The following is a 13,032-nucleotide window of genomic DNA, read 5'->3' as shown; positions in this document are numbered from 1 at the left end:
CTCCCGGGGCTGCAGGGTCAGGGGACATGGCCATATGAGACATCAGAGACTCCACACAGAATTTTCTGGGGAGCCTTGGCATGGAGGCAGGCATCCCTCCCGTCCAAAAGCCTTGGATTTCCCCGTGCTGGGTGGAAGAGAAGGATGTGGGAGCTGATGGCTTCTGCAGCACCCCATCACCACCGGCCTCATCCGTTCTCCCAGCCTGGCATGGGGGCAGCCTCATTAAGCCCAGCCCCCAGAGGGCTGCAGCATCTTTATTAATTAAAACAGAAGGCAGCAGGATAGGGGGGGCCTGGCTCACCCCCAACCTCTTTTAGTGGAGCAGCCCTACAACTTCCGCCCCCGGCCAGGGTAAAACCACCCCAGTTTGGCTCAGTGAGCCCTCAGCTGGCTCTTGCCGTGGTTTCCCCGGGGAACAGCATGCCTCTGAGACAGATCCAGCACCCCTGGGTGCTGGGAGCCATGCGGGGTGGGGTAAAAGCAAGGAGGAGATGCAGCCCGGGGCAGCTCTGGTAGATCAGGTCGGCTGCCTGCTCAGACCCGCACGCTGCCTGCCCAGGCCTGGGGGTCTGGGGGAGCGGCACTATGGCAGGACCTGGTGGGAGCAGGATGAATCCCAGCACCGCCAGCTGCTCTAGCCCCGAGGCTGATCTGGAGCGGAGGCTCCTGAGGAGCAGTCCCACAGCCTGCCTGGGCAGGATCGGCCCACAGCACCATCCCCCAACCCAACAAACCCAGGGGAGCAGGGAGCACCCCAGTAGACGCCACCACATTGAGGAAATCTGTGGCGCCCGGGCTCCCCAAGACCCCACAGGCAGTGCCACAGACAGACAGACAGACCCCTCTGCTGGCCATGCTTACCAAGGAGATTTATTGACTTGCACAGGCAGGACAGGTGGCACCGGCCCCAGCTCCCCTGGCAAACGGGCAGGGAGGCAGGATGAGGCGCAGGCAGGCAGAGCAGGGTACCAGACAGCCCCTTACCCCACAGCCAGAGCAGCTGGAGGTGGCACAGGGACAGGGGGAGGCACCACCAGCACCAGGAAAGGCAGGAGGCACCCAGGCACAAGGCTCTGCTGGCACCCGGGCAAGGCGGACACAACCCCCAGGGGTGCGGCTGGGACCCAGATTTCGAGGGCACAGCCAGGACACTGGGTACAGGCATCACCATCGGGCAAGCCCTGAGCACTGCCAACGTGGCATGATGCCATCTGTGTCCCAGGCACACTGGTAGGCATTTGCTGTGCTAACCCCCTGATCCCTTTTTAAAGTCTTGTGTCCTGCTGCTTGGCTCGGCCCCATCCTGCCCCTCGCCAGGGCGCTCAGGCCTCAGCAGGCAGCGGGGGCACCGATGCCAGGGCAGCCAGAAGATGTGCATAGATGTCGATGCCCCGCAGGAAGACTTGCTCATTGAGGAATTCGTTGTGGTCGTGGAGAAGCACTGGGGTGCGGTTCATGGGTGAGAAGCCAATAGCGGGGTGTCCTGCCTGGGGATGGTGGGGTACAGGGTGAGGCCAGGGATGGGATGGGCACCACATGCCCCGCTTTTCCTGGGCATGGCTCTTGTTTGGGGCTGCAGGTCTCACCCCGGGTGGGGGACCCACAGGCAGGCTGGCAGGGCACTCACCGCTCGGATGTAGCGGCTGTCGGTGGCAGCTGGGAAGATCTCAAGCTTGAGCTGCAGCTTCCTGACAAGCGAGACCTTGCATCAGCATGGGCATGGGGGCAGCCGGCTCCCCTGCCCCCCTGCCACCCCACAGGCAAAGAGCTCACACCAGGAAGGTCCCTCAGTCCTGCAGGACACGCAATCCCATCCCTTTCGGAGGGACGCAGGGAAATGCCTTGGCACAGCACAGGACAACCCCTCCCAACGCCTGCCATGACCCCAGAGACCCCCGGGGACCACCTGCCTCCCACCAGAGGATGTCCCCACCATGGTCCCGCCCTTCCTGGGGACACTACTCACATGTCCCTGCAGACCCCGCTGAAAGCTTTCCACCACGGGTCTGACTCCTCAGTGGAGGTGACGTGTTGGTCCATGCATTTCTGATGGAGGGAGAGGGCAGGTGAGGGGCAGGGGGTGGGCATGTGGCAGGGGAGGGACAGGTACGATGTGCCAGGTGGCTGAGACCCCTCACCTGGTGAAACTCATAGGTGACACCGTCCCCAGCACCCCGACACCATGCAGCCACCTGCTCCTCAAAGGCCTGAGGCAGAGATCAGAGGAGAAGTGTGAGCGGGGTACCCCCCAACGCGCTCCCTCCCAGGTGGGGCCAGCATGGCACCCACCTTCAGGTCCACGGTGGGTGGGATGCGGATGTCGAAGCTGGCTGCCATCTCAGAGGGCACCACGTTGAAAGAGACGCCCCCCTCCAGCATGGTCAGGTTGAGTGAGGTGACATCCCCTAGGGTCAGGCTTGAGTCGGACTTGAGCCTCGGGGGACGCAAGGGAGAGTCAACCTCCACCACCCAGGGAGGAGGAGAAGTGCTCCCCCACCCCACCAGTACCCCCAAATGTGGAAACTGAGGCATGGAGCGGCAGCGCCGGATCAGAGCCTGGCTCGGGATCCCAAAGACCCCCTCCACGGACTGAAATGAAGCCACAGCCATTCCCGCTGCCTGTCTCCTACCTCTGCTTCTCGCTCTCCCTGAAGGTCAGGAAGGAGTTGATGACTTTGTGCTGGGGAAGGAAGGGCAGTGGGTGAGGACCAGTCCTGCAGGCAGCCCCAGGGCAGGCAGCAGAGGGCTGCACCTTCTCTTACCATCTTCTCGGCCGCTGTGTTGCTGATGAAGCGGGACCCATGCCCGGGGCTACCCATGCACTTCACTTTTATCCCTGTGGCAGCAGGGGAAGAAGGAGGCATTGAGCAGAAAGCCCAGGGCAGTATCAGTGCCCCAGCGCCCAGCAGAGCCAGGGACAGGGTGCCACGCGTGCGGTTACTTACACCATGGGCTCTTCTCGCCATAGAAGACACTGTAGGTGTCAGACGGGCTGGCCAGGCCTGCAGCAGGCACAGACAGGGGGTCAGCAGGGCACAGAAGTGCCATGGCATGCCCCCTTCTACTCTGCCCTGGCAGCATTTCCCCTCCAGGCTGGCACCGTGTGGGTCACTCCCCGGGAAAAGGAGCCCCCAGGGGGGTCTCTGGAAGCTGTGCTGGGTGCCAGTGCCCAGGGGACGATGCCAACAGGCAGAAGGGTGCATGCCAAGAGGAGACACGTCCCCATGGCAGCCCTGCTACCACTCACCCTCGTCCAGGGCAAAGCCCACGTTGAGTGCTCTGAACTCGGGGCGCTGCACAAACATCTCCATGCCTTTGTGTCCACCCACCTCCTCATCTGTGGGGGAGAGGCTGGTGTGGAGGAAGGAACTGGGGCATCCCCCAGCCCACCTTTCATGCCAGCCTGGGTGCTGCCAGCACACCCGATGTCTTTGGACAGGGAAACCCCTCCAGCCTTGACCTAGGTTGGCTCAAAATCTGGAGAGACTGGCAGGAGGGTGCCCAGCTGCCACGCTGTGGGGAACTTCAGAGCAGCCCCTCCTGTTCCCCTGAGAGGTGACACCCTGGGGACTCACCAGGCACAAAGGTGAGGTGGATGGTGCGGGCAAAACACTTTCCCTCTGCCTTCAGCCTCCGGATGGCCTCAAGGTATCTGTGGGGAGAAGGTGGTGCCTGGTCATCATGGAGGAGAGGGGCTGGTGTGCTCTGAGACACCCCAGGCAGGGTCAAGGGGTAGCACCTTCAGCCCCAGAGACTCTGGGGATGGCAGCATCCTGTCGTGCATCATTCAGAGGCACCCCCACCACCGTGCCCACCGTGCAAAGCCCTCCACTCACTGGATGGAGACACACTTCATGTCCTGTGCACCCCGGGCATAGATGTTGCCTTGCGAGTCCTTAATAGCCTCAAAGGGTGGGTAGGTCCAGTGTTCCTGTGGGGAAGAGTGGCTGTGATGGCATAGGGGCACAGCAGGCACCAGCTCCCATTCCCCTGCCACCCACCCCATCCTGCCCACCCCTTGCCCTGTCCCAGCACCTCGAAGACAGGCACGACGTCGGTGTGGGAGTTGAGGAGGATGGAGCGCAGGTGGGGCTTTGTGCCTTGCCACGTCAGGATCAGCACCACGCGGCCCTGGCACACCTGTGGGGCAAGGGCAGGATGTCACCAAGGTCGAGGCTGAGGGGCTGGGACTGGCAGGCTGCAGCCAAAAAGCATCAGACTGGGAAAAGTTTCTTGATGCCACCCAGCAGGTCACCCCTTTCTCTGCTGGGAGAGGGCAGGCAGCAGGAGCAGGCATGCCTGCACTCCCCCAAAGCTAGACGGAGCCTGGACGAAGGCACGAGACCTGGCTGCAATTCAGATGGAGGAGGGGAGACAAACCCAGCATCTTCCCCGGGTGCCTGGGGACACCCTGGGACAGCTGGTGCCCAGCAGGAAGGATGTCCCCAGCCAACACGACCCTGCCAGGTCCCCAGCTAATCATAGCACGGGCGGCTGCAAAGGTCAGCAGGGACTAGCCGGAATACAGGCTTAAGGAAGGGCTCAGGTCAGCAAAGGATTACAGGCAGAGGGGATTCACTCCTACCCAGCTCCAGGGTGGCAGGCAGGGGAACAGCCCAGTCACTAAGGACCTGGCACAGATGGGTGGATGGGTGGATGGATGGACGGACTGGGGGCTGCTCCTCGCCTCACTCACCTCCACTTTCTGACAGGCCAAGCCCAAGTCGGTGCCAACACGCTCCAGAAACTGGACAGCCGCATCTGGGGAGGAGCAGGGATGCCCAGAGTTATGTCAGGATCTCCCACCCCTCACTACAACTCACAAGGCTCTCCGGGGCTCCCAGGCCAAGGAAAGAGGTGACCAGAGAGGGCAGGTGATGGAGGTCCTGGGCACAAGAGGTGGCTGGGAGTGGGGACAGGAGCAGCTTGTCACCATCCCTTTGGTGCAAGGACTAGGGGAACAGGAAAAAATAAGAATTGAAGGAGGCAAGTTCAGGGAGGACAGTCCTCCACAGAAGTTTCGGGAGCTTTCTACCAATAAAAAAATCTTGATGTACTCTAGTGGGAGGATGAAAATTTTAACAGAAGATCTGCACGGGGTTACCACAATCAGCTGTCCCAGAGCCAGGGCAGCATGGAAACAAGGACCCTGAGGCACAGGGCTGGAGGAAGCAAACAGCAGCTCTGGGTGCAGTCAAGACATCCATGGATGTCCTCGCCCCAAACAAAGGCACCAGCAGAGATAAGGCACAAAGGTGCTCGCTCCTTAACACCTCGATCAAAACAGCCCCAGCCCAGGACTTGGGCATCCGGGTCCAAAGACCGGAGCTTCAAAGCCACATTGCTGGATCTCTGCATGGCTCCCCGTCCATTTCCCCCCATCCTCACCATAGTCAGGTTTAGGGTGGACGGTGTCAATCCTCAGGTACTCCCGAAAAAGTGTAACCGAGGGGTCCTCCGAGGCCCCGGTGCTCTTCCCAGGCTTCCCAGGTGCCATGTCAGGGACTGGGGCTGCAAAGCCCTGGGGGAAGAGCGGTGAGATGGTTAATCACCCACCGGCCCCTCCAAAGTCCATCGGCAAGCTCGGTCGTCACAGAAACCAAAGCAGGATGGGGCAAAGGTCTCCCAGTTATGAGTCCTGGGATGCTGCCACCACCAGAGAAATTCCCCCACCTGGGTGCAGGGGCAGGATGGGGTGTGCCCCCCATGCCATCCTTTCATTCTCCCCCCAAAAGCACATGTTGTCACCCCAGACGCAGTGCCAGGGCAAGCAATGGGGTGAGGGTGTGACCCACAGAAGGGCTAGCTGGGGCATAGGGGGCTAGCAGGGAGGAAAGGGGGGCAACGAGGCAAGGGAGGGGGTTATGGGGGGGAAGAAGGGTGTGTAGGGCAGGGGCACATGGTAGCTGGGGTTAGTCAGTGGTTAGAGGTCCAGCAGCATGCTAGGGGAGTGCAGGTGGGGAAAGAAGGGTGCTGATGTGAGGAGGTGCAGGTAAGGAAAGGGGGGCATGGCTTGCTTAGGGGGTACTGGAGACGTACAAGGGTAGACACTGGGGGTGCAAGGAAATGGGGATGGTGAAGGGGGATTGAGTGCTTACAGAGGACGGGGGGGGCTGGGGGGGCCTACAGAAGGGTGACAGGCTACTGGGTATTTGAGGGGTGCTGGGCAGCTGGAGGAGCAGGAGGATGTGGGGTGCTTAGGAGCACGTGGAGCTACAGCAGGAGGGGTTGAAGGGGAACACTGGGCAAGCTATGGGAGCAAGGGGGTGCAGAGAGACTCTGAGGGGGGCACAAGGGGACCGTGGTTAGGGGTGCAGGGGTACTGTGGCTAGGGGTGCAAACGGGCACAGGTGGGGTATAGGGGTACCTGGCTGAGGTGCAAGGGAGGGTGCACAGTGGGGTGTAGCGGTACTGCAGTTAGGGTCCCACGGTTAGAGTTGTGGGGAGTGCAGCGTACCATGGGTAGGGGTGCAGGTGTATTGGGGGGGGGGGCAGGACACCATGTTTGGGAGTGCAGGGGTGTGCAGGGTACCGTGGTTAGGGGTGCAGGGTGCTGCATGGGTTAGGGTGCAGCGGCTGTGTTGTTGGGGTGCAGGGGAAGCACAGGCAAGAGGGCAGAGGGGTGCTGGATGCCATGGTTGGGGGTGCAGGGGGGTGCAAGACACCATGATTAGGGGTGCGAGGGGGTACGGGGGGCTTTCAGAGTACCGCGGTGAGGGGTGCAGAGGGGTGAAGAGTACCGTGGTAGCGGGGGGCAGGAGGGCAGATGGGGGGTGCAAGGGGTACCGCGGATGCAGGGTACCGTGGTTAAGGGTGCAAGGCAGTACGGGGTGGGGAGGGAGGTGCAGGGTACCTCGGGGTATATACCGCGAGGGGTGCGGGCTTGCGGGGGGACGAAGGCACCAGGGCAGCCCCCCACGGGCTGCCGGGCGCTGCCGGCCCGCCCCAGCTCCTCGGACCCCCGCCCGGCCCGGCCCTACCTCCGCGCTGCTGCCGCCGGCGCCTGCCCGGCCCGGCCCCGCTCGGCCCCGCTCCGCTCCGCCCCGCAGCCGGCAGCGGGCAGGAGGCGGGCGGGGGGCGGGCAGGGGAGGAGCGGGGCCGCGGGGTGGGCTGAAGGCAGGGGGCAGGGAAGGGGAGGGGGGCAGGAGGCAGGAGACTGGCAGGGGCCGGGCCGGGCACCCTCCTGCCCCACACTAGAGGCCGAGAGATGGGGCTGGAGCCCAGGGAGCCCCGCGGCGCTTGGGGACACACGCAGAAACCAGAGCAGCATCAGTTTATTGGCCTCCTGACAGAGGACACCCTGTCCTGCCAGACAAGGAACACCCTCAGTGTGTCCCCCGCAGCCACCCTGGGGACACCCCAAAAGAGAACAGCACCTTTCACGCCAGCCACCTGTGTGTCCCAGTCCCACAGGATGCCCCAGCCTCTGTCCTTGCTCGGCAGCGCTCACTTTAGCTGGTGCAGGAAGCCCAGCAGGGCCCGGTGGAAGTCGTCTGGCTTGTCCAGGTAGCAGGCATGGCCGGCATCAGGCACCACAGCCACACGGTGCCCAGGGAGCTGCCGGAGGCTCTGCAGGGCCTGGGGAGCCAGGATTGTGTCACGGTCACCATACAGGATCAGGGTGGGCGTCTTGGTAAGGGCAGAGAGAAAACCAGAGTGGTTATCAGAGGGGGAAATGGCCACCACACTCCTTTTGTGCTGTGCCCACCTCCATCCATTATCATGGGGGCTGCAAAGCTGAGGGAAGGCAGGTGCCAGCCCCGCCACGAGCTGAGGGGAGCAAAGGTCCCCCTCACTGCTCCCCTCGCTCACCCCAAAACAGGGTCACCCTCCATGCCACCTTACAACCAGCTAGCCTACAAGGTTTGCCAGTACCCAGGGATATCCCCAGAGCCCACCAACCCAACTCACCTGGACCCGCCGGTACTGCTCAGCAGTGTAGTCCTTGGTGCCCACGGGTGCAATGGGCACAAAGCCAGCCAGCCGGTCCCCCTGCGCCAGGAGGAAGGGTAGGGCAAAGCGGCCGCTCATGGAGGGGCTGACAAGAACGGGCCTCCGGATGCCCAGCTCCTGGAGGACATGGTCCAGGAAAGCCACACGGTCCTGTGCTGTGGCCATCTCCGCCGGGGGTGAATCCCCATAGCCTAGGGCAGAGGGCATGGAGTGGGTGTGGGGTAGGGGGAACTGTGCAGCCTGCAATGATCTCTCCCCCTGAGGCTCAGCTAGCTTGGCAGAAAATAGGCACCCAGTCAAGCCTCAGCGGTTGTACAGCCACAGCCGTGCACCAGCCAGACCAAGCCAACTCCAGCCCAAGCGTTTGGGTGCCACGGAAGTCAATGCCCTGGGGCAAAGCCAAATACCCATGGGGACCACCATTAGCTGTCTAAAAAGGTCCAGAGCCCTCCCTAAAGAGGTCCAGACCCCAGCAGTGGCTAAGGTGATGGACTGGAGCTGACCAGAGGGATCAACTTCAGGGCAATGCCGTGGTCCTACCAGGCAGATCTATTGCAACTGCACGGTAGCCTTCTCCGGCAAGCAGCGCCAGTGTGCCCAAGGCCTCCCACGTCTTGGAGGTGAATGCCTGGCCGTGCAGGAACAGGACATCGGGCCTGTGGTGGGGAAAACAGGTGGGAAGGGGTTCAGGGAAGACAGCATGCCTACAGTCATCCATTGGCCACGAGGGCTAGGGAAGACCGACCACCTTCCTCTGCTACGGGAGCTGGCGGGCTGACCCACCTCCCGGGGCTGGCAGCGCCGCTGGCCTGGGGCCCTGCAGAAGCCTCCCTGTAGAAAACGGGGGGCTCTCCTGCAGCCATTCCGCTTCGTGCAGTGGTGTTGGCCACCCGCCGGCCCCGCTTCCCCTCCTCAGGCCGGGTACCCGCCAGGCGCCGCTCCTGCTGCGTGGCCGGCAGCAGCAGGTAGAGGAGGAAGGTGAGGAGCACCCCGAGGAGCAGCAGCCCCAGGCGGCCGCGGCCGACCGGCATCTCTGCTCCTCCTGGAGAAGGAAAATGGCAGCGAGGGGCTAGAAGCCCCAAACCCCACTGCTGCGGGGCAGGGTAGGCCTCAGACCGCGGTGCTCTCCTCTCTCCGGCCCGGCCCGCGTCTCCCACGCCCGGCGCTGGGAGCCCCACTCGGCTCCAGCCCCCCGAGCCCCCGCTGGCTCCGGCCGCCGCCCTCGCCGCCCCTCAGGCCCGGCCAGGACATGCAGCCCGCCCGGCCCCGGCCCTCACGGCGCCGCGCCCGCGGCCCGAGGCTCCGCCTGGCGGGAGGCCGCAGCCCTGCAGGCCCCGAGGGCTGTTAGCCGGGGGCCTGCCCGCCGCACCGACCCACCGGGCCGGGACCGAGGTCTCGGGAGAGAACGGCCGGTGCCGGGAGAGGAGCCCCGGCTTGGCGGGGCTCGGCTAGAGCTCGGCTCGGTTCGGCAAGAGCTCGGCAGAGCTCGGCCAGCTCGGCTAGCGCTCGGCTAAGGCTCGGCGGCGCTCGGCTCGGTTCGGCAACAGCTCGGCTAGGGCTCGGCAGCGCTCGGCCAGCTCGGCTAGGGCTCGGCTCGGTTCGGCAACGGCTCGGCGGCGCTCGGGAGAGCTCGGGTGACTCGGCAGAGCTCGGGTAGGGCTCTCGGCTTGACTCGGCTAGAGCTCGCTGGGGCTCGGCTCGGTGGGGCGGCGGCGGTTCCCAGGGCCGCCTCGGGCCCTGCGCTCCGTGAGGCGGTGCCGCCGCTTCCACTGCCCGCGCCCCGCCGGCCTTTGGACCCGCGGCGCGGCACCGCCAGCCCCGTGGTGCGGCGGGGAGCGGGCGGCGAGCGGCGGCCGGCAGTGGGGCGGAGGAGCAGGTAAGGGCCGCCGGCCCGGCGCAGGGCGGGGAAACTGAGGCAAAGGCAGGACCGTGAGCCTGCCTGCCGCGAGCGAGTGGCCCCGCACCCACCCCGGGGCCGGCCTCCCACCCGTGTCCCCCAGAAGGAGGGTGGTGCCAGTGTAACCACCCCTTCCCAGTGCCAGTGCCACAGCCTGCCAGCCCTCCTGCCGCCGCCGGGCCTCGAGGCCAGGACGAGGCCTGTGGCCCCTTCTGCTAGGCTGCACAGGGCCACCGTGGGCGCCGGGCCCACTTCCACCTCTCAACCCCCGCAACATCCCTCCCAACCCCAGCCATGGCCGCCCCGCGGCTCACCGAGAGCACCGTCACGGTGGACGGCCAAACCCTCTTCTACCGCCAAGCTGAGCCAGACCAGCAGGCGCCAAAGCTGACAGTGCTGCTGCTGCATGGCATTCGCTTCTCCTCCGACACCTGGCTTCAGCTGCAGACGCTTGCCACACTGGCCAAAAACGGCTACCGAGCTGTGGCTATTGACCTGCCGGGTAAGGGATGGTGGCAAGTGCAGCCCCGGAGCAAGGTGGGGGCCGGGGGGAGCTGTCACAGCCACTTGAGCTTGTGGTGGCAGGATGGCAGCCCCAGTGTCCTGCTGTGCTGGCTTCTCCTGGTCATCAGGCGGCAGGGAATATGACAGGGCAATTTCTGTCTCCCACGGCTCAGGGCTGGGGCTCTCGAAAGATGCCGTGGCGCCAGCACCAGTGGGCCAGCCAGCACCGGGGGCTTTCCTGAAAGCAGTTTCGGAGGCTTTGTGCCTGGGTCCAGCCGTCGTGATCAGCCCGTCGCTCAGCGGCATGTACTCCCTGCCCTTCCTCTTCCAGCACAACCACCTGCTTAAGGCGTATGTGCCCGTGGCACCCATCTGCACTGAGAAATTCACAGTGGAGCAGTACACCCAGATCAAAGTACGGCCTGGAGGGAGATTGCGGGAGGTCAAGGAACTGGGAGGGGATAGTGAGGAGGGGACCCTGGCACTGCATTTGGGCACGGGAAAACCCAAACAGGCCAGAAGCAATGTTGCCACTGGAAAAGGGGAATGTGATGGTGAAGGAATGTGACCGTAGGGTAGCAGGAGGGAAACAGGGAACGTGGGGAGACCCAGGATTCTGAGCCTGTTTCCCCTTCTCATGGTGGGTGGGGGAGAAGGGCAAGCACCTCCCCTCCATGTCCTGGTCCCAGGGTGTCCCTCGACCAGGAGGACCACGTGCCTGGGTGCTGTTGGCAAGCTCAGGGTGCGTTCCCCCTCTGCAGACCCCCACGCTGATCGTGTACGGGGACCAGGACGTGGAGCTGGGGCAGGCCAGCCTGAACAACCTGCGGCACCTCCCCAAGCACCGTGTGCTGGTGCTGCAGGGTGCCGGACATGCCTGCTACCTGGACAAGCCAAATGAGTGGCACCGCGAGCTCCTGACCTTCCTGCAGCAGCTGGAGTGAGCAGGACAGCTGTGTGGAGGGGCCCACAGGGCAGGGGGACATGGCCAACCCACCCGCCCCGCACCTGAGCACGCACCCTTGCACCAAGCCAGCTGCTCACCTGGTGTCCCCACCCAACCCTGCCATGCCATGCCAGGCCCGTGCCAGCACCACAACCTTCCTTGGGACCAAATAAAACCCCAGCTCTGCTACCACTTTCCTGCCACCTTCCTCCTGCTTCTTTCCATCCTTCCCGCCTCCGTCCCTGGTGCCCACCTCCTCCGTGGCCCCCATCCCACGCAGATTTTTGGGGGGTGACAGCAGGGCAGGTACAGCCCCTGAGGGATGGAACATTCGCAGAGTGTTGCCCTGTGGGTGGGCAAGTACTGGCTGTGAGGCCTCTGGAGCCCACCCATCACTTCTGGCAGGATCCCTGGGAGCCTTGGATGGTGTCCAGGGAGCCCTGGGGCTGTGTTCAGGAACAGGTAGGGCCCCTGGGGTAGTGGCACCTATGTCTCCAGCCTGCCCGCTTCCTCTTCATCCTCCTCTTCCTCCTCCCACCCCTCCTAGCGTGCATCCAAGTCCAGGGTAATCCACAGGGGCTTAAAAGGGAACTGCCAGCCTTGGCTGGCTCCCGCCCGTATTGGCCACAGCCTGGTGCCCCCAGGGAAGGTGGAGGGCGATTTACTGAATGAGTGGCTACCAAGAACAGATGAGGGGGCGGGTGGGGAGGCCTGAGAGATGGGGGGGACAAGCCCCCTGGCCACCACCTGCCTTTCTCCATCTTAGTGCTGCTGCACCAGGCACTCCGGGGCACAGATGGAGCCGGCAGCAGGGTGCCTCCCCAGTGCCCCCCTTCACCAAGGCTGCCTGGGCTTTAGCTGCTTACGCCAGGGCCCAGGAGGATTTAGTGGGGGAGGTAACAGCGGGGGTGGGGTGGCGGGGTGGCGGGGCACGCGTGGCTGCGGGTGGCACGGGGCAGTACCAGGGGGACAGAAGTTGGTCCCTGCCCTGGCAGTAAGGCAGGACCCTGGTCCAGAGCATCCCTTACCCCCCACCCGGTTCAGGTCACCTGTTGCAGCCACAGGGGTGCCTCCTGCCCCCCCAGCCCTCCAGGCGCTCCCCCCTAGCAGCAGCCCCAGGTGCCAGCGGGCCCTGGGGTGCCAGCTGCCCCGTCCCTGCCCGCTCCGGTGTCCTTGAGCCCTCGAGCCCTGCCAGCTGATCGGCTTCCAGGAAAAAAAAAAAAAAAAAAAAAAAAAAACACCACACCACCGCAATTACAAAGAGGGGTGATGTGTGAGCCAAAGGGGGGGGCAGGGGGGCCAGGAATGTCCCCAGCGGTGGCAGATGGCCTTACCCAGGGTGCATTGTTCCTTTTAGTGTCTCTTATCCGCTGTAATAGGATCCCGGAGGGAGGGATGTGGGAGAGGGGAAGAGCGAGGGGGGCCCCGGCGTGGACCGGGGTGGGGGCCGGGGCTGCCAGCCTGGCCCTGGCCTGTCAAGCGGCTCATTGTTCCTGCCCCGGGTGTCACTGGGCGCTGCCGGGGACAATGTGGCACTGAGCGGGGTGGCCGGCGGCGGAGGGACGAGGCGCACGGAAAGGTACCCGCCAGGCCCCCTCCCGCGGGGACCGGGGGGCTTGGGGCGGCCGGGAGGGCGAGCGGAGAGTGGTTCCCCCTGGGACGGGGTGGGGGCTTCCTCCTGTCCCCCCCGTCACCTCCCTTTGCCCCCCGAAGGTGCCCCGAAGGACGG

At 64.4% G+C, this 13,032-nt stretch overlaps 3 protein-coding genes across 6 annotated transcripts; 1 reads left to right on the top strand and 2 right to left on the bottom strand.

Annotated features, from left to right (window-relative positions):
- Positions 1 to 848: 848 nt before the first annotated feature.
- On the bottom strand, positions 849 to 5,518 carry ACY1 (aminoacylase 1). Of its 2 annotated transcripts, none has more exons than XM_005234545.4 (14): positions 5,392 to 5,518; positions 4,700 to 4,764; positions 4,039 to 4,143; positions 3,840 to 3,934; positions 3,579 to 3,655; positions 3,251 to 3,340; positions 2,949 to 3,005; positions 2,766 to 2,839; positions 2,634 to 2,683; positions 2,293 to 2,437; positions 2,142 to 2,210; positions 1,970 to 2,049; positions 1,631 to 1,691; positions 849 to 1,490 (listed from the first exon to the last, which is right to left on the bottom strand). In XM_005234545.4, the coding sequence occupies exons 1-14, from the start codon at positions 5,498 to 5,500 to the stop codon at positions 1,326 to 1,328; spliced, it is 1,242 nt and encodes a 413-aa protein (XP_005234602.3). In that variant the 5' UTR covers positions 5,501 to 5,518; the 3' UTR covers positions 849 to 1,325. The 2 variants fall into 2 exon arrangements, with proteins under 2 accessions (XP_005234602.3, XP_027638437.2); XM_027782636.2 differs by having other exon boundaries at positions 2,142 to 2,195.
- A 1,931-nt stretch (positions 5,519 to 7,449) lies between these two features.
- LOC101921560 (protein ABHD14A) lies at positions 7,450 to 9,140 on the bottom strand. The gene is made up of 4 exons (XM_005234564.3): positions 8,740 to 9,140; positions 8,497 to 8,612; positions 7,915 to 8,147; positions 7,450 to 7,632 (listed from the first exon to the last, which is right to left on the bottom strand). The coding sequence occupies exons 1-4, from the start codon at positions 8,985 to 8,987 to the stop codon at positions 7,450 to 7,452; spliced, it is 780 nt and encodes a 259-aa protein (XP_005234621.2). The 5' UTR covers positions 8,988 to 9,140.
- A 342-nt stretch (positions 9,141 to 9,482) lies between these two features.
- On the top strand, positions 9,483 to 11,495 carry LOC101918098 (putative protein-lysine deacylase ABHD14B). 3 transcript variants are annotated; one of them, XM_055806122.1, is made up of 4 exons: positions 9,483 to 9,609; positions 10,146 to 10,355; positions 10,531 to 10,772; positions 11,119 to 11,495. In XM_055806122.1, the coding sequence occupies exons 2-4, from the start codon at positions 10,148 to 10,150 to the stop codon at positions 11,299 to 11,301; spliced, it is 633 nt and encodes a 210-aa protein (XP_055662097.1). In that variant the 5' UTR covers positions 9,483 to 9,609; positions 10,146 to 10,147; the 3' UTR covers positions 11,302 to 11,495. The 3 variants fall into 3 exon arrangements, with proteins under 3 accessions (XP_055662097.1, XP_055662095.1, XP_055662096.1); XM_055806120.1 differs by lacking the exon at positions 9,483 to 9,609 and adding an exon at positions 9,616 to 9,832; XM_055806121.1 differs by lacking the exon at positions 9,483 to 9,609 and adding an exon at positions 9,616 to 9,832 and having other exon boundaries at positions 9,993 to 10,355.
- The last annotated feature ends 1,537 nt before the right edge of the window (positions 11,496 to 13,032 follow it).

The sequence above is a fragment of the Falco peregrinus genome, chromosome 5 (genome assembly GCF_023634155.1).
Source record: "Falco peregrinus isolate bFalPer1 chromosome 5, bFalPer1.pri, whole genome shotgun sequence".
NCBI classification, from domain to species: Eukaryota; Metazoa; Chordata; class Aves; order Falconiformes; family Falconidae; genus Falco; species Falco peregrinus.
The sequence above is the reverse complement of the archived record's forward strand: the minus strand, read 5'-3'. Positions and strand labels throughout refer to the sequence as shown.

Excerpts from the sequence above, each read along its gene's own strand:
- LOC101921560 (XM_005234564.3), bottom strand. The coding sequence starts at position 8,987 with ATGCCGGTCGGCCGCGGCCGCCTGGGGCTGCTGCTCCTCGGGGTGCTC. Across the intron at positions 8,613-8,739 it reads GGCGCTGCCAGCCCCGGGAG|GCCCGATGTCCTGTTCCTGC; the intron begins GTGGGTCAGCCC and ends TCCCCACCACAG. Across the intron at positions 8,148-8,496 it reads AGTTGCAATAGATCTGCCTG|GCTATGGGGATTCACCCCCG; the intron begins GTAGGACCACGG and ends CCTCTGCCCTAG.
- ACY1 (XM_005234545.4), bottom strand. The coding sequence starts at position 5,500 with ATGGCACCTGGGAAGCCTGGGAAGAGCACCGGGGCCTCGGAGGACCCC. Across the intron at positions 3,006-3,250 it reads GGGCTTTGCCCTGGACGAGG|GCCTGGCCAGCCCGTCTGAC; the intron begins GTGAGTGGTAGC and ends TGCCTGCTGCAG. Across the intron at positions 1,692-1,969 it reads AGCGGGGTCTGCAGGGACAT|GAAGCTGCAGCTCAAGCTTG; the intron begins GTGAGTAGTGTC and ends CTCGCTTGTCAG.
- LOC101918098 (XM_055806122.1), top strand. The coding sequence starts at position 10,148 with ATGGCCGCCCCGCGGCTCACCGAGAGCACCGTCACGGTGGACGGCCAA. Across the intron at positions 10,356-10,530 it reads TGTGGCTATTGACCTGCCGG|GGCTGGGGCTCTCGAAAGAT; the intron begins GTAAGGGATGGT and ends CCCACGGCTCAG. Across the intron at positions 10,773-11,118 it reads AGCAGTACACCCAGATCAAA|ACCCCCACGCTGATCGTGTA; the intron begins GTACGGCCTGGA and ends CCCCCTCTGCAG.